Genomic DNA, 19,644 nt, shown 5'->3' with positions numbered 1-19,644 from the left:
GGCGGGAAAGCCTGCCAGTGGGAAGAAATAGCGCCAGAAGCAGAGGAGACACCTTCAGCAGGCAGCAGGCGGCCACGCCGGTACCCCCCACACCTCCCGCCTCCCCGCCTGAGGAGGGCGGCAGCACCGGGCGGGCTTACGGCGGTGGACACCGAGCTGAAAGGATTTTCGCGCTCCCCCGGCCGAGAAGCGCGCAGGTCGCCGCCTCGGGCAGCGGCTCCTCACGGGGGGGCGCAGGCAGGGCCGGCCGCCGGCTTGCTTTGTCGCACTCATCGGCCCGGCCCCGCTGAGGGGACGCGGAGAGGCGGCCGCTGACAGGAACCGACGAACGCGGGTGAGAGGCTCGCGCCGCGCGGCGCTGCCCGCAGGTGCGGTGCGGCCCGGCCCGGGGGGGTGAGGGGGAAAGGGGCCTCCCGCCCTGAGGGGTGCCCCCGGACCCACCCGCCGCCCCCTCACCTCCTGCACCGCGTTGCGCAGCTTGTGCTGCGTGTCCTCCATAAGCGCCTCCACCTCCCGCAGCATCTCGCCTAGGCTGGCCGCCCGCCGCCGGCTGCCGCCCCCCGCCGCGGCCGCCGCGGCGCAGCACAGAGCCCCCAGCAGGGCCGCCAGCAACAGCCATCGCCGCCGCGACCCCGGTCCCGCTCCGCGCCGCATGCCGGTGGCGCCGCTCCCGCCGCTGCCCCTCAACGGTGCGGGCTGGCGGCGCGGAGGTGGGGCGGGGTGGGGCGGGAGCGGGCGGCTCCGCAGCGACGTCCCGGCCCCGCAGCCTTCCGCCGGCCCCGCAGCGCCGGCCCACATTGGCCTGGCCCGGCCCCCGCAGCCCCCCGCAGGCTCACAGCGCCGGCCCGGCCCCACAGCGCCGGCCCGGCCCCCGCAGCCTCGCGCTAGAGCCCGCAGCCCTGGGCTTGAGACAGGCAAGGCAGGGCGCGGGCCCCCGGACGGAAAGCCTCGCCCCGGGGGGAGCGGGAAGGACAGAGGGGAGAGAGGCTGAGGGAGGTGGGGTGGCAGAGGCTGAGGGAAAGGAGCGGTTTGAGTTTCCCGTTCAGACCCGAGACCTTCCTTCTGTCGATTTTTTGAATAGGTTTAATGCGAAGAGGATGGTGGGAGCTGCCTGACATCACCATTATGTATTTTGCTTTCAAGTCTTCAGCGAAGCTTTTCAGAAGATGTTTTCAGCTCGGAGGATCAGCTAGGTCTCTGAGAGGTGACACATCCTGAATCTGGCTGGCCAGCACCCCACTCTCCCTGATTGTTTCCTTTCAAACTTTTTTCTCAAAAATTTCAGACAACATCATCATTTTGTATCTGTGTGTGTCTTCCCCAATTTCCACATTATTTTCCTCTTCGTGCTGCAGCCAAGAATTTCATGGGCAGTTTTTGCTGCAGTTGGCTCGCTGCTCCGGGGCAACATTGTTGTGCCAAGAGAGAACTGACCTATATGTCTCATTTTATTTTGGAGCCTGGGTGAGAGGTAATAGTGAGTAAAGTATTTCTGCAGAAACTATTTAAGTCCTGAAAATTTCCTGCAAGTGCATTATTACAATGATCACCAGTATAAAACCCAGTGTTATTGGCAGCCTAAGGCAGCTTCAGTCAGCTCTGAATGCTAGCAGAATGCAGTAGAGAGCAGCAGAGATGGCCTGTGTGTCTCCAGAGGGAAACCCTTCCCTCAGTCTCCCAGCCACAGCACATCATACTTCTGTTCACTGCCACAGAAAGTTTCATACTGGACACACTGTAAATCTTAGTTTATTGGTACAATAGTTTGATTTTTTAAATGTAAACCTCTTGGACTACACAATTTAAATAATAAAGAGTGTTAGGAATTATCTGGAGTGAATTAATAGTTTAACCATGTTCCATCACATTGCAGGAAATATGGCATATGAAACAATCCTGTACTGGCAGAGAAATGTTTAGACAACATACTCCTCTTTTCCACCTCTGTCTTTATGGTTAGATTTCCAGTTCATCCACTGCCTCAGATAAGCTTAATAGTATTGCCATTGACAATGTACAGGTGACACCTAAGTAACATTTAGAATTTTAATTTTCTTAGCCTTGAGGAGGAACTGAATGTTAGATCAGACACAATGAAAACATTTTTAAAAAAGACCTGAGGCCCGAATTCCCAAAGGTATTTAGTCTTCGGACTCCCAAGGAAATGGAATAGAAGCCAGATACTTCTTTGTAATATCTTTGTAAATTTGGGCCTCAAACCAATTTTCCAAACAATCTAAACATATGTAAGTGTTAAATACTTTAGAAGAGGTGTGTCTAAAGAGCTAAAGTCTCCCTCTCTTGCAGTGAGATGAGGGCCACAGTCGCAAGCTCTGGCTTGCAGGCAAGACCCTTCCATGCTACCTTTGATGAATGTGGTTTAAAAAAAACAACCCTGACATTGACTGGGCTGACAGGATATAAAGTCATGCATTGTTTGACCAATTAACAAGATGCTGCAGCATATGCTTTATTCAGTATTGTTGTAGTAAATTAAGACTACATTCATCTTTTAATATCGAGAAGTACTGTGGAGTAAGCTTACAATGCAATCCCAGTTATTCTGACTGTTTTCACGGACTTGAACTCAGTTTTCCTAGCTCCTTCAAGTGAGCTTTCTTTGGAGGGGGATTGAGCTGAGTGGTGAGGGTGCACTTGTATCCCAGAATGGAAGATCTGCACCTGAAGTCAGTTCAGAATAGCTCTTCTGGTTTTCCGCTGTCACCTTGGTTTACTTCATAATAATGTCCTTGTGCTCACAAGGCTTTACACTCACTATGATTATAGCCGGTTGAGCCAAATTATGTCTTCTAAGCTCACCTGCAGCACCCTAGAGCACCTGCTTAGATTCGCACTTCACCCTGGAACTGCTGAAGTCCCCTGCAGCTGTAACAGTGTGTCTGTAAGGAAAGCCATGGGCACAGGGGTGGTGTGCCTTGCTCATGTGTTGAGCCAGTAAGACACGAACCAGGTCTAGTTCACAGTGACCCTATGCTGTGGCTGAGCTCATTAGCTTTACTGGAAGGCAAGTATATACATTAGGGCACGGTGCTATGCTAGCAGTCTGACGTGATTCCTAGCATGATTGGGTTCTTCCCTGCATTTGGAGCTAGGTGCTTTTCCCCTCAGTATCACTTGATCTGCTGTGTATAGGGACATTGCAAACTAAGTGAGAAAAATTGTCATAGATAGTAGTGCCCCTAAAACTTAGGATTTGTAATGATTAATCTTTATCTTCCTTCTTGGCTCAGTCTGGAGTGCCTATGCAAAAGGATTTATCTACATGGAAAATTTTGGGGGTGCACATTTATTCTAATATGGTTGCATTACTACAAACCCCCAAGTCTGTACTCTTATTCTAGTTCTGGGTACGTTTTTGATTTACAATTAAGTCATAGCAAAGCATGCAGCTAACGTGAGAGCTGTTACTGGTTTATTTTTCTTTGAGCAGAATTTTAATGCCCATGTAGAAAATTATACCTTTAGAGCTATGTGTAAAATAGTACAGAAAATAGCTACACTTGTATAATTAGATTGACATACAACCTACATCAAGGCCTCAGGTACTTTGATTACTTATACTGAAAATGTTAAACCAGATTATCTCCCACTGAGGTTAGTGGAAAGACTCTCATAAGTTTCAGTGGGACTTACACTCTGTCTTTAAACAGAATTGCTGAGGATCAAAATGAGCTTGTAGTACCACCTCTTCTGGTCATTTGTTCCACCATTTTTATCTTTTATGATTAAAGCAACAGTGACATCCACAAAAAATCAAAAAAGATAAAAATTCATCTGTATGAACAGAATGTAACAGAAGCCTGTAATCAGGTTATCTCTACTGCATTTTTACAGCAGGAAGCAAGCCACGTCTGTATTGAAAATACTGCTTTCATTTAAAAGCGTGCTTCTGAGGACATAGGATTACCTATGAATAGTATGTTCTTATATTGGACTGGTGCAAAGTCTCGTTTAAAATTATGTTAGATAAAAGATGTCAGAGAATATGTTTTGGACTATAACAAATTTTCATAGCTAAGGTGCAGCCCAGAGAGCTGATATTTTTCTAAGACAAACTAACACAGCTATAAAGCATATCTTCCTGAACACATATATGACACAAAAACCCTACATTACACAAAAACACATATGATCTTTTTGTCAAGGCATAATTTATTCTTAGACATTAATTTATTAATTTAGAAAGGAGACAATAAGCTGGAATAATTTTAGCTGGAAACATAGTTAGGAAAGGCATATCCCAGAGATACTACATAAAAATAATTTGTGAGACTTAGGTCAGCCTCAATACGAGACCCTTAAGGTAGATTTGAGGCAAAAATGGCCCCCCGTCATGGTGAATGCACTCTTGTCAAAGGCAGACATCATCTGAGTCAGTGATTCTGGAGAATAGAAACCACCTTCTGGTTGGATGAGTTTTGAGACAAAAGACCATGTTCCTGAAAGCAGCAGGGTAGGGAATTGTGCATGTTTGATTTATTTTTTCCCACACATTGTTTATTCATTTAAAGGAAGTATATTATATTTGGTTTTCTGTGTTTCAAACATCTGTTATTTTGTGTGTTCGTTTACCAATTAATTAATTGAGTTCTTTTCCCTTGCCAACAATTGTACTGCGAACAATCAATCAATTAGTTAGCTGCAGAAAAAAAGAATAGCAAGATGTCTGGCTAATGTACAACCTATAATATGAAAAGAGAAGGCAGCCTTCCAAAGTATGTAAGTATAAACATCAAACATCTGTACAACGAAGACAAAATCTATCACCAGCAGGCAAAAATTCCAGAAACTGAAAGCCTAAATTCCCTGTTGAAGGGGAAAGGAGAGGATGGGAGAGGGAGAGCAGAGTTAAGAGAGGGAATTAACACCAGTGAAGTTTGCAGTTTCTACCATTTTAAGCCATATGTGTCTCGGCTGTTCATGTGAATTTCCCTGCAGAGGCTGTACCATATGGCTGGAGTCAGGCTGGGAGGGCTGCTGAGGCTGATACTGCCAAGGGATTGCTCTGCTGCTGGGCTGACCCTGTCATCTGCAGAGTGAATTTCCTTCACTCCCCAAGTACTCCAAAGTACCCATTTGTGGCTTTTGGCCCATGATGATTTTGGTATGAGGCTCACGGGAAAGCTGGACAGTTCAGTGATGCGTGGTCAGTGGAGGATCATAGTTGGCGCCCTGCGGGAGACCATGTTGTGCCAATGAGTCCCTGCTAACAGCAGCTTGAAAGGCCAGGTGTGACAGCAGCCAAGGGCAAATCAAACTCAGTGCAGCTAACTGATGAAGTGAAATAGCAACAAATGACAAACTGAATGCTTATGGCCTACAATGAATTTATATATCTATACTACAGTCTTCAAAAATATTGTTTAGCATGTCAGCAGTAAGTTTAATTCCCCGGTGAAACTGATTGCTGTATTAGTACAGTACCAGTTAGGGGTTTTCCATGGGAGAGACGCTACCCAGACAGATCAAGATATGACAAGAGTATTGATCGTCTACTCTTTTTACTGGTCATTTGTTTTATCAGACTGCTTGGACTTACAAAGCTCTGAGTTGTAGTAAAAATATTTTTCTACTCACGTGAGGTTTTACAGTGTGGAAACTTGTAAATGTCAGGACTGAATAACTGTAAGTATAAAAAACCACAGAGTTATTTTGCTGGGTCAGCTCAGTGTTTAACTTTCAGACAATTTTTATACGTTAAACATATATAAAATTTTAAAGCTCAATCTGAGACCTAGGAGCTTTAGGAAAGATTTAGAAAAGAATTAGGGATTTCAAAGCAATTAGAGCAGAATCATTTAACGATCATAGTTTTCTCAGGTCTTGCTCAAGTAAATAGGTGTTAAGGACACCCAAATACTAACATATGTTTGGGAGAAACCTGACTGCAATGAGAGGAATATCAACAGAGTTTTCCTGGAATTATGGGTCCTGAAAAATTCCTAATTTAACACTTTTTGGGAATAACTGTCCCTCATTCTAGTTTAATTTAACTTGTTCTGTAAGTTGATTAAATCACAAAGTAGTAAGACCTTGTTTAAAAAATGCAAGAGTATCACACATAGATTTGATCATGAACAATTATTGTATTTAACTTCGTACCTTGTCAGAACCAGAGTAACTTTCAGGTGTAGGTGAACACCTTGTGGGCCTTTATTTAATAGATTGAAGAGATTTAAGGTTTGGTTAATTTTATTTTCTTAAAGAATAAGGGGACTTGTACTAGTTTTATCTTCACAGCTGCAGAGCTTAGAGTGGAGCTCTATTATCTCCTTTTGGCCTTCTCATGGATGATTGTAAAATTTTCTGGAAATTAGATTATCATATGCCAAGGACTTAGGACATATTAACCTATCAGCACACAGTAAGTCCTTGACAGTCTTTTCAAACACAGTCATCATGTGGCAGCTGTACTTTACTCAGGAAAAATAGAATTATGCAAATACAAATATTGTTCGGTTTTAATGGCACATTATTTAGCAAGATGGCAGCTATGCATTTGAAATATGAACATGCTTTGATCTCATTTTTATCGCTTTGTGGACTGTATTTTCCTTTTGAGGTACTCCAGGTTTTAACTGGTGAAGACCTAACTAATCAACAATGCCTATTTTTTTTAGTGTGCCTTGTATCATCTTAGTTACTCATGACCAGAACAGATGGAGCAGTGAGTCACCTACCAGACATTATTAGAGCTGTGACAACAAGAAACCAGATGAAGCCTCTAAACTGTATCTGCTTTCCAGACCATGGAAATACAGCATATTGAATTTGCTTTGACTTATGCAAACTGCAAAGCCTGGTAAGGACTCTTTTCTACAACCACAAGTGCAAATTATGTGCATAGGCAAACGGCTGTAATCTAGCACATGTCCTAGACACTTTAAATGCCACTCCAAGCCATTGGCTCCATTTAAAAATAATGACCTGTGGCAATAAGGTTCTGAAAGTTATAAGAAAGTATTTATTTCTATTTGTAATGCATAAGTCCATGGCAGTGGATGGAAATCTTTTTGCTGCTCAGATGTGTTGTCCGTGTGCATTCATACAATCAAATTACACTTTAAAACTTCTGCATGCCAAATTATTCCAACTATCCAGGAAATACAATATTGTCTGATAAATGAAAATGTAAATTCTTTTTACAGAAGTGTGCACATATGTTCTTCTTGGGGAGGGGGGAGAGTGCCAACTGACAGTCCATAGCTACAAACACTCTTATGAGGACTGTCGTAGTATTTTATTTTTATAAGACTTTGTGGTTAAGAAAACTGGGAGTGAAATACAGAACCTCTATCTCCTGATCTTTTTTAGAGTGTATTTCAGATCAGTAAGTAATGGTTGAAAGTTTTTAGTGATCCATATGACGTGAATCAATGTCTCCACTCAGTTTGTAGTAGATAGATAGTTGGTAGCTTTGTTGATTCCAGTTCCAAAAAGCAAGAGGGTTGGGTATCAACAAATATTAAGCCATTCGCTCATTATCAGAGGGGATCCTTCCAGGCCACCGTTGAGTCATATTGCCTGGATAGCACAGGGAAGCAGGTCCCATTTTGCTTAGAGGTGATATGTGTAGAGAGAAGCCATCCTGAGTCAATTTTTTTACTCTGTTCCATGGCATTACTTGGTGACCAGTCCTCTTAGCTTCAGCACTTCATAACATGAAGTTAGATATGACCTAAGTCTTGGTACAGATCTCATCTCCTAGCTCCAGTTCCCCTATTCTGCTTCTTGAAATTGTACTATAGGCAAACATAACGTATATATGAGAGTTGGGACAAAAGAATCAAGAAATGGGCAAAGAGCTGCTGTGAAATCAGGCCAACAGTAACTCATAAAGAAGGTGCCTGCAAGAAAATGAACCAAATATAGTAAGAGATGAAATGTGTTGAAGTAAGGAAGACAGGAACTATTAAATTAAAGAGAATTGAAAAGATAACCCCTGGAGCAGTAGGAAGCTTTTTGAAGTGATAGTGAGAAGACTGGCTTGGGACATGGGAAGAGAGAAGCACTGTGAAGAAAGAGGTGCAGAGAAAAAGTACTTGGAAGTGATTGTATGAAAGAAAGTCACATGGACAAAACAGTGAAGCTTTAGCAGGGAAACAAAAAAGCTAGTTCAGAAAAGCAAATGACTGGGGGAAGGGAAACCTGAAGCTAGTTTAAAGGAGAATGAAAATAGAAAATGTGCTTGCATGGAATAAAGGACATAGGAGAAGAAAGAACCAAATGCACAGTGAGAAATGGAGAACTTTTATCATACATGTAATACACAAAAAGAGACATTTAATTTGAGGAAGAAATTGTTTGCTTGCCTCTTTTTTTTTTTAACAAAACATAGAGAATCTAATATGTAATAGTGCTTTGGTTGTGTATGAGGATAAAAATTATTTCATCCCCTGGCCAAGAATGTTTGTCATACATTGGCCAGTTTTCTCCTCTTTTATGCTATAAATTGCACTTGCTGCTACAAAAACCCCAAAGATAATAGTTGTGTTAGGAAAACATTATAGATCATGTATCAGCCATCCACTTGGATCTTTGCAGATTCTAGGCATTCAAGAAATTCCCCAAAGGTCACCTAACCGTTTATTCCTCAAGCCTTTCTCAAAATGATAAGCAAGTAAGCAATGACAAAATACATATGAAGTTAGCAGCTTGGCAATAGCAATTTCATAGATGACTCACTAGCAAGTAGGTTGTCTAAGGATTTGCCTAATCATACAAGCAATTCAATCTTCCCTCTTGTAGATTTAGTGAAGCTACGTCAATGTTATGCTAGATGGTGTTTAGCCACATATCTTAAACATTTATGAAGTCAGGAGACATACAAAACTCTCTATTAAAACATCATCAAAAACATCAGGTATAACTGATTAAGACCTAACAAGGTAATCTGTCTTCTGTAACGTATATAGCCTTTCTCTACCAGATTGCCACTCTCTCTAAATAGTACATTATAAGTGCACATCATTATTCAATTTTTCTGGTATAGTATGTAGTCAAAACTTAGTTTAACGTCACTGTCACTTCAAAATAAAGAAAAATGCAAACACTGTGATAAAACCTTCTAAGAAATTCAGTCATTCCTATATTCTGATTTTCCATTTCCTATTCTAAATATATCTTATGAAGGTATTTCCCCTGTGCCTGTGTACCTAACATCACAGGGCATTATGATTTATTTATTGCACAACAGACAGAACAGAATTTAAGCTAAAATTGGGCACTGTACTTTACTTTCACAGATTTTAGCAGATTTATCATTATTTATATCCATATAAGAAGAACAGCTCCAATACTTCCGGTTTTAAAATTGCCTGCCATTCTGAATTACAGTATTTTGTATGTCTTTCCATTATGGAATTGAAGTCTGCTTGAATTAGTATTCCTTCAGGATGGGTATTGGTGCCTTTTTTTTTTTTTTACTGTTTCGTGCCACACAGTTTTTAGTGGTTGTTATGGTGAATAAGTTTGTGTATTAAATAGAAGAGAAAAGAAATCCCACACTAAAGGTTAGCCATTCACAGCTGGCTGCTTCCCTGAGGCTACAAAAACACATGAATCCTTCATTTGGAAAGATCTGACTTTTAAAATTCATAAATTAAAGATGCTCTAATCCATTTGCTCAAACTAGGACTAGCCAGTATTCTCAGCTGACTGTGTATCTTCAACATTGCTAGTGCAAGTACAAAATCATGGATACACTGATATTTAATTTGCATATGGTCCTTGTTAAAGTACACAAGAAAAAGCCATTCAGAACAAAGAAATGTATTTCATTAAGAAAAAATAGGTGCTCCCTCCATTTTGCCTAACCTGAGTTTGTGAATCATTATATGATCCATTTTTTTCATGGTTATGTTTTTTTAATTCAGCACACTATTTCCCCACATCATCGGCTTTTCAAGGTTGTTGCTGAAGCCAACGGAAGAAGGATTCCTCTGTGGAAACCAATTATAGAATCATAGAATTATTAAGGTTGGAAAAGACCTCAAAGATCATCGAGGCCAACCGTCGACCCAATACCACCATGCCCACTAAACCATGTCCCTAAGTGCCGCAACTACACGTCTTTTAAATACTTCCAGGGATGGTGACTCAACCACTTCCCTGGGCAGTCTGTTCCAATGCTTAACCACTCTTTCAGTAAAGAAATTTTTCCTCATGTCCAATCTAAACCTCCCCTGGCGCAACTGGAGGCCATTTCCTCTCGTCCTATCGCTAGTTACTTGGGAGAAGAGACCGACACCCACCTCGCTACAACCTCCTTTCAGGGAGTTGTAGAGAGCCATAAGGTCTCCCCTGAGCCTCCTCTTCTCCAGGCTAAACAACCCCAGTTCCCTCAGCCGCTCCTCAGAAGACTTGCTCTCCAGACCCTTCACCAGCCTCGTTGCCCTTCTCTGGACACGCTCCAGCACCTCCATGTCCTTCTTGTAGTGAGGGGCCCAAAACTGAACACAGTATTCGAGGGGCGGCCTCACCAGTGCCGAGTACAGGGGCACGAGCACTTCCCTACTCCTGCTGGCCACACTATTTCTGATACAGGCCAGGATGCCATTGGCCTTCTTGGCCGCCTGGGCACACTGCCGGCTCATGTTCAGCCGGCTGTCAACCAGCACCCCCAGGTCCTTTTCCGACAGGCAGCTTTCCAGCCACTCTTCCCCAAGCCTGTAGCGCTGCATGGGGTTGTTGTGACCGAAGTGCAGGACCCGGCACCTGGCCTTGTTGAACCTCATACAGTTGGCCTGGGCCCATCGATCCAGCCTGTCCAGGTCCCTCTGCAGAGCCTTCCTACCCTCGAGCAGATCAACACTCCCGCCCAACTTGGTGTCGTCTGCAAACTTACTGAGGGTGCACTCGATCCCCTCATCCAGATCATTGATAAAGATATTGAACAAGACCGGCCCCAAAACTGAGCCCTGGGGAACACCGCTCGTGACCGGCCGCCAACTGGATTTAACTCCATTCACCACAACTCTCTGGGCCCGGCCGTCCAGCCAGTTTTTTACCCAGCGCAGAGTACACCTGTCTAAGCCATGAGCCGCCAGCTTCTCTAGGAGAATGCTGTGGGAGATGGTGTCAAAGGCCTTCCTGAAGTCCAGGTAGACCACATCCACAGCCTTTCCCTCATCCACTAGGCGGGGCACCTGGTCATAGAAGGAGATCAGGTTGGTCAAGCAGGACCTGTCTTTCATGAACCCGTGCTGGCTGGGCCTGATCCCGTGGTTGTCCTGCACATGCCTTGTGAGCGCCCTCAAGATGAATCGCTCCATAATCTTCCCCGGCACCGAGGTCAGGCTGACGGGCCTGTAGTTCCCCGGATCCTCCTTCCGGCCCTTCCTGTAGATGGGCGTCACATTGGCAAGCCTCCAGTCGTCCGGGACCTCCCCCGTTAACCAGGACTGCTGATAAATGATGGAGAGTGGCTTGGCAAGCTCCTCCGACAGCTCCCTCAGCACTCTCGGGTGGATCCCATCTGGCCCCGTAGACTTGTGAGCATCCAGGTAGTGTAGCAGGTCGTTGACTGCTTCCTCTTGGATTATGGGGGGTTCATCCTGCTCGTCATCCCTGTCCTCCAGCTCAGGGGGCTGAGTACCCCGAGGATAACCGGTCTGCCTGTTAAAGACTGAGGCAAAGAAGGCATTAAGTACCTCAGCCTTTTCCTCATCCTCGGTGACAATGTTCCCCCCCGCATCCAATAAAGGATGGAGATTCTCCTTGGCTCTCTTCTTGTCATTAATATATTTGTAAAAACATTCTTTGTTGTCTCTAACGACAGCGGCCAGATTGCGTTCTAGCTGGGCTTTTGCCTTTCTCATTTCCTCTCTGCGTGACCTAACGAGATCCCTGTACTCTTCTTGAGTTGCCTGCCCCTTCTTTCACGAGCGGTAAACTCTCCTTTTTTTCCTGAGTCCCAGCAAGAGCTTCCCGTTCAGCCAGGCCGGTCGTCTTCCCCGCCCGTTCTTCTTACAGCGTACGGGGACAGCCTGCTCCTGCACCTTTAAGACTTCCTTCTTGAAGAACGTCCATCCTTCCTGGACCCTTTTGCCCTTCAGGACTGTCTCCCAAGGGACTCTCTCAAGCAGTGTCCATGCAGATGACCCAATCCCAATTCTGTTATTTTAGTAGGTTTATGTTTTATTATGTAAACAATAAAAATTTAGTTTCAAAATCTGCAAGAGATATCGCAGTCTATTACTTCAAATTTTAAAATATCCTGAATTTAAAAGAAAATTGTTTAAAAATATTTTTGTGTACATAATAATTTTGTATTAAAGCTAATTAATCATAACAGCCCCAATAGATTGCAGATAATGTGAATTTACAGAGGGATATGCAGTACTATTTTTTTCAAATGATATTCCATATGGATTTTCAACTTTGCCCTTTATACTTCAATAGGAATTTAAGTAAGCGTCTTGCCAGAAGAATATTGGAAAAAAAGCTAGAAAATAGCAGCTGAATACACACTCAAGACAGCATGCTGTTTTGAGTTCTTTTATCTTATCTCAGAAAGTACATCTCAGAATACTTAAGAGAGTGTTGCCAGCTCTTGCAATTTTTTGTTGCTGGTTTTGCAAAGGGGTTGGAGCCAGTAACGCCAGCACTGATGCCTTCTCCCAAATGCCACTTTTTAGTGGAATCTCACTCTGATATCTCCCATGCTTGGGGATGAGCAGCAACTGAAATGCTGCAGGAGAGAGGCAGAACTCTCCAGGGCAGCAGGCAAGCGGAGAGTACGGTAGGAGATGCAGGGAGGGACGCAGGGAGGGACACAGGGAGGGTGTCTCCCAAATCTTAATGGTCTGTGAGGGGGCTGCCAGGTTCCACCACCTTTTCCTTTCCCTATGCCCTTCCTGTGTCCTCAAATGTAAGTGAGAACTTGAGTCACCAGTGATCATTTCTCATCAGAAAAGGAGAATTGCAAGAGAAATTGAGTGAATTGGGATCAGGCCCAGCCAGCATGGGTTCATGAAAGACAGGTCCTGCTTGACCAACCTGATCTCCTTCTATGACCAGGTGACCTGCCTAGTGGATGAGGGAAAGGCTGTGGATGTGGTCTACCTGGACTTCAGGAAGGCCTTTGACACCGTCTCCCACAGCATTCTCCTAGAGAAGCTGGCGGCTCATGGCTTAGACAGGTGTACTCTGCGCTGGGTAAAAAACTGGCTGGACGGCCGGGCCCAGAGAGTTGTGGTGAATGGAGTTAAATCCAGTTGGCGGCCGGTCACGAGCGGTGTTCCCCAGGGCTCAGTTTTGGGGCCGGTCTTGTTCAATATCTTTATCAATGATCTGGATGAGGGGATCGAGTGCACCCTCAGTAAGTTTGCAGACGACACCAAGTTGGGCGGGAGTGTTGATCTGCTCGAGGGTAGGAAGGCTCTGCAGAGGGACCTGGACAGGCTGGATCGATGGGCCCAGGCCAATTGTATGAGGTTCAACAAGGCCAAGTGCCGGGTCCTGCACTTCGGCCACAACAACCCCATGCAACGCTACAGGCTTGGGGAAGAGTGGCTGGAAAGCTGCCTGTCGGAAAAGGACCTGGGGGTGCTGGTTGACAGCCGGCTGAACATGAGCCGGCAGTGTGCCCAGGCGGCCAAGAAGGCCAATGGCATCCTGGCCTGTATCAGAAATAGTGTGGCCAGCAGGAGTAGGGAAGTGCTCGTGCCCCTGTACTCGGCACTGGTGAGGCCGCCCCTCGAATACTGTGTTCAGTTTTGGGCCCCTCACTACAAGAAGGACATGGAGGTGCTGGAGCGTGTCCAGAGAAGGGCAACGAGGCTGGTGAAGGGTCTGGAGAGCAAGTCTTCTGAGGAGCGGCTGAGGGAACTGGGGTTGTTTAGCCTGGAGAAGAGGAGGCTCAGGGGAGACCTTATGGCTCTCTACAACTACCTGAAAGGAGGTTGTAGCGAGGTGGGTGTCGGTCTCTTCTCCCAAGTAACTAGCGATAGGACGAGAGGAAATGGCCTCCAGTTGCGCCAGGGGAGGTTTAGATTGGACATGAGGAAAAATTTCTTTACTGAAAGAGTGGTTAAACATTGGAACAGGCTGCCCAGGGAAGTGGTTGAGTCTCCATCCCTGGAGGTATTTAAAAGACGTGTAGTTGCGGCACTTAGGGACATGGTTTAGTGGGCATGGTGGTATTGGGTCGACGGTTGGCCTCGATGATCTTTGAGGTCTTTTCCAACCTTAATGATTCTATGATTCTGTGATTCTATGAAAGGTTATAATAAGCATCTTGATTTAAAAATAATCAAATACTTCTGTGTACTTCAATACGAGGGAGGATTCTACTTTTGATAGAGGCCTGAATCCTATGTTATTTAAGAATCAGAAAGGATCTGGGAGTAGAGGCAATGACCAAACTGTGAAAATTACAGCATGTACTTTGTTTTGCAAGTTATTTTCAAGTACTTAACATGCAAGTGGGCCAGAGTGGTACTGTGCTGTGGAGTGCAAATAAATTTTTGTGGTCACATTTTAGGAACAGGAGCTGTCAGCCCCATACGAAATAAAATCTAGGTGACATTAACATCACAAATGACCCAAAGGAGAGGTAAAATGTGCTAGAAGAGTGGCATATGGATAGGAATGGCAACAAGAATTGCTGCATTGCTACAAGAACTGTGAAAATAAACAGGAAGTGTTACCATGAAAGCAACCGGGACAAGACCTCCCAGAACACAAAGGTTGCCATTGTCCATAAAATGCTGTTAAAACGGGTCGTCAGAAACTACAAATAAGCACTAAAAGGAGATGCTTTGCAAGCAGCAGATGGTGCAACACTGCAGCTGGAAGGAGTGGCAGAGTGGTGACGCCAAAGCAGTTTGAATGGAGAAGGAGTGATTTGCCATTGTTGCCAGATGCCATAAATGTTATCAGTAGATGTGTGGCTGCACAGCAACAGTTGAAGAGGATCACCAACTGTTAAAAAGCACTATTGACAAGCATTTAGCTTTTGCACTTAGTCTGAAAGCTACAAAAATTATAACTTGCCAGGAAGCTGCAAGCCATGAAGATAGACTCCTGTTGCTGATCTTACACTGTGCAAAGATAGGAAAAGGAAGAATAGTTGGAAGAAGTTTACACCGTATCACCAAATTTATCATTTAGAAACAGGCTGTCAGAAAGAATTAAAAAAGTTGGATGATGTGACTAAGCTTTAAACAAAGAAAAACAATAAAATCATGATGCCTGCAGAAAAGCCACATGTTCATTAGCCGTAGGGGACAACTGGAATTAAAATTACAAGTTGTGGAAAGAGAGCAATTATTGAAAGAAGATAATATACTGATTTCAACTAAAATTCATCAAGAACTTCTCAAAAGCATTAACAATGGCCACTGTAATATGGTCTTATGTGAGAGAGGAAGAAACACCCATAATTTGCCCAAAATGAATGAATGAATGGATAAAAGAAATTACCATTTGTGCAAAGTAACAAAGACAGAATCTGGGGGAACTGAGGGAACATTAATGATGTGTCCGACAGAGCCAGGCAATCAATGACTGAACACAGTCACATACACAGACATACAACTATCAGTCATATTTTAAAATAAACTAATGAATCAACATGGTTCTCAGCCTGCAGCAAAATAAGTCATGGTAACTTTCTAGATCATGCTCTAATGAGATGAGATAACGGGTGCAGAGCAGATGTGAGACAACTGCACAGAGGCAGTGCAATGAAGGACTCATCTGCATCGTGGGTTTGCCCAGGATGAGTGAATTATTTACTGCACCAGTGACTCAAATCACATTCTTTTCACCTGTGAAGCCCTTCAGTTTTTTAATAATGTGACTTCTCTGGCATTTGGAAGTGTGTTAGTCTTCCAAGAGGATACTTTTTATTTCAGCACCTTTGAACGTCTTTCTGCAAACAGGCTACAGGTTATATCCTTGTCCCTTATGGAGAATATCAGTTGCTGAGGATCTTTGATTTGTTTGCCCTACTTTGGGGTTAGGAGACAACCCTTGTACTGACAGCGTTGTTGAAAGCCTGTTTAGAGCAATCCCATGCAATCTGGTAGAGGCCAGATTTCACATGATTTCCGGATTCTTCTGGGTCACACCCTTCTCCCTGTGGCCAAACGGACTGCCTAGCACCTAGGAGCCAGGTTGGGTAAGGGACAGTCCGTCATCTTCTTTCAAAGCTTTCTTTGTTGTGCCCACCCTAATACCCCTGTGCAAGTCTCTGCTTTTATTCCCTTGGCATCATGTTATGGCTGCCCCCAGGGAAGATCTCTGCTGGCATTAGTCAGCAGGTCTTCTGTTTCAGACTTGCCTAAAAATCAGCTTGCAGTTTCCCTCCTTCCTGCTCCCTGGGGATTTGAGATTGGACTTTGAAGATGTATTTTCCTGCTGTATTTCAATTTTAATAACTTTTATTTTAACAAAATGTATTCCTGCTTCTGTTTTGTTTAGGTAATATCATTTTCTTCAGTTCTAAATACCATTTCACAATGGAAATGACATTCACTTCCAAAGTTTGCATGTATTATAAGGTATTTAAGTGTATTTTTTTCAACTAATCAATCTGTAGGCTGTATTTTTCAACTGATTTTAGTATGCTGGCCACTGTGATTACTAATTTAACAGGTTTCTGCTCGACTGAAAAACAAAGAACATACAGGATTATTTTAAAACTCTTATATAACTTTCTTCTTACCTTGCAAGGATTGCTGGACAGCAAGGAATATAGAACCGTAATTCTTGGGGTGAAGGACTAGATATGCATATATGTATGTATCTATGTATGTATGTATGTATCTGTGTTTGTGTGTATGTATATGCTGAGAGCACATTAATAATTTTTGATGTATTTAAAGCATGAATGGTTAGTCCTTCAATAAAATGAATATAACAGCAGTAAATTTCCTAAGCATTCTTTATGTGTCTTATGATAAATAATGAATTAAAGTAACTGCTTTGTTCTCTTTACATCTCTACTTCTTTTGGTGTGCCATTTCATATGTGCACTATGTTGGATGTTGCTGTTGTGAACAGTGGCTCCTAATGGCACATGTCAATGGCACTGAGGGATGTTGAAAGGGCATATATTACAGAACCTCTTCACTATTATACTCCAGCATATTAAAAGGTGATTTTTGTTTTAATGCAGCTTCATCTGATGATAGAACAGTTTCCTACACTTATCTTGAACTTTTGTATTTACTACAATGGTTTTTTGCTAGCTACAGTGAATGCTTCAGGTTTTAATTGCCCTTCCAATTGCAGTGTAGACTAATGACTGTGCAGAGCCTGTCCTGGGACAACAAGGAGTTTGGCATCTGCAAAGGGGGCTGACAGCTCCACAGATCCCTGTAAGCTGACTGACCTGTAAGGTAGCAATGGCAGAAAACAATTCCTGCAGTGCAGTAATAAACAGTGATGGCACAGCCCTGTAGGAACTTGGGTTAATTCTATTCTGTGTTGAGAACTTTTTTGGCTAGTATCTCTACTCTGGAACAAAACTGTGGAAGGAAATAAAAAGAGGTTTGATTTATTTGGGTTTTGGTAACCTTTAAACTGGACCATATTACCTGATAATTCTGTTTCATCTGTGTCATGAAAACCCATCTTGCTGTAGGTACTTATTGAAGTAAAACAATTAATAAAGCAAATGCCCCAGGAAGAAGTTTCAGTTTTCTCCTTATCAGAACAAAGAGTCCACTGAGCATGCAAAGAATCTTGCTCTGGTTTACAATAATGATTTTTATATCCTTACATATTTCAAGGCAACTACCTTGTGATCCGTAAGTTGAGTTTTCACTTTTTTTCTAGACTCACACAGCCTAAGGCAGGCAGCCCTATGGCCAGGAGCTGACTAGGAAAATGTCACTGTTACTTAGCTGGAATAAAGCATTTATACTTCAACTTCTATCTTTCACAAGACTGCATCCTTTCTTATATCTCTGACTGACTGCTCCCAAGCCTCCAGTCAGACAAATACTTTCACAACGTTATTGGTCTGTTAAGTTCTGCAAAGCAAAGCACAATTTCTGGTCGTGCTATATCCTTCATCGCTTCTAAGATGAAGCTGTGACACACATCTTCATCACAGCTGTGATCTGTGACACAGATGTGGCAAGGGACAGACGTATCTTGTGTCTCATTTCCCAGAAGGCTACAGTATTGCCATCGTTTAGGGCAAAAGATTGGTTAATAAGCCATCTATCTCAAGGTTTTAGTATACTTTAGTAAAATCATACACTATGCAAAGCACAGGTTTTCCTATGACTTTTTAACATGCATATGTTTCTTTCGGGCACAATTCACACAAGTGGGTGGATTTGTATATATTTGCTGCATGCACATGCATCTCTGTCAGCCTTTGAAGGAAAAGGATTTCACTATAAGTTATCTACTTTTGCAGCTATGATATTTAATCCATTCTGATTTTTTTTTAGCAACTACCACTCTATACTTTTTGCCAGCTCCTGCACAGAGATGTTTCCATGGACTGGTCTGTCATTCCTGTATGTGCCTGTGTTGAATAAAGTCTCCTTTCTTTCTCTTGGCTGCTGCATTTGGAGCCTGTGGTTAGACACAAAAAGTATGCCATTAAACTAGAAGCTGTAACATTAATGTAGCACACCTGCACTACTCCCCTAATTAATTAATTTTCACTGCTATGGCATCTAGTTCTTTATTGGAGATATTCTGAAGTTGACATGAGAACTAAGAAACAGGCAAACTCTTGGTGCTGATTTCAGTTACAGCCTCCCTCTTGTTTCTTTTCAGATTCCCTTTCAGGGCTTGGGCTAGCATGGACAGATATCTCTGAAATTAAGGTAGGAGCGGTGGGCTGAAGACTGATGAGTGGAGCACACTGAGCTCATTCCTGGACCTAAGCCTGGGTCAGAATTGGGTCTGATTGATCTGATATCATTGGTATCTCTACAGCTATTCAGCTGGTGAGGTTGGCTTTTAAATGACAGTCAAAACAGTTGTTGTAGGCTCTGCCCTTGTTTGATTAAAACTGTTTCCCCTCCTGTGGTGGGAATGATGTGGAAGCATAAAGATGTGTTTGTGTGATAAGGAACTGTGAAAACGAGAATTGCTGTTGAACAACACAAACCATGATACTGCTAGCTTTTTTATAAAAAGATAAGAGAGGGTCATACTTGAAGTGTGGAACACAACAAAGCTGTAACAAATGCATTTTCTAGTGACTAATATTTTGTTGTAAATGACAGAGTTAAAAAATGAATCATTAGAAATTACTGTCTTTACCGTTGTCTCTGTATGAGTTCATGTGTCGGTTTCAGCTAGATTCTCAACTGCCTGTGCATCACTCTCTTTTCAGCTCTATAGGACTGGAAAACAAAAGTGGTTTTTAATCTAAGGGATTCTGTAACCTCCATCGAACTGCAAGACTGAGCTCTCTGATGCCTAAGCACGTCTCAGAGGGCTGCACGGCACCTAGGAGTCTGTGCCATGCACAGACTCATCATTGCTTTAATGTAAAGACTGCTGAACTGTATCCCTGGTACCACTATCCTGCCTCTCCCATGGTGCTAACCATGAGCGTGGTTTTCCTTCAGTTACAGCTGCTGGGCTGTGATTATAATGTTCTGTTTTAGAGTACAAAAAATATTTGTAGTTTTTATCTAATAT

The 19,644-nt window shown here is 43.3% G+C and overlaps 1 protein-coding gene and 1 long non-coding RNA gene across 3 annotated transcripts in view; one reads left to right on the top strand and one right to left on the bottom strand.

Moving 5' to 3' along the window:
* Positions 1-691, bottom strand: part of DKK3 (dickkopf Wnt signaling pathway inhibitor 3) — a 30,737-nt gene extending 30,046 nt beyond the window's left edge. Inside the window, exon 1 of one of the 2 annotated variants that reach the window (XM_076343976.1) lies at positions 457-691. In XM_076343976.1, the coding sequence (XP_076200091.1) occupies positions 457-654 (198 nt within the window). In that variant the 5' untranslated portion in view covers positions 655-691. The remainder of the gene's footprint in view (positions 1-456) is intronic. The other variant, XM_076343977.1, reaches the window with a different exon arrangement.
* Positions 45-16,892, top strand: LOC143163161 (uncharacterized). Its single transcript, XR_012995849.1, has 4 exons — positions 45-334; positions 1,082-1,204; positions 6,642-6,823; positions 14,507-16,892. It is a non-coding gene; the product is annotated as an uncharacterized LOC143163161 (long non-coding RNA).
* The last annotated feature ends 2,752 nt before the right edge of the window (positions 16,893-19,644 follow it).

This window comes from Aptenodytes patagonicus, chromosome 7, assembly GCF_965638725.1.
Source record: "Aptenodytes patagonicus chromosome 7, bAptPat1.pri.cur, whole genome shotgun sequence".
Lineage (NCBI taxonomy): Eukaryota > Metazoa > Chordata > Aves > Sphenisciformes > Spheniscidae > Aptenodytes > Aptenodytes patagonicus.
This window is presented reverse-complemented; position numbering and strand designations above follow the sequence as displayed.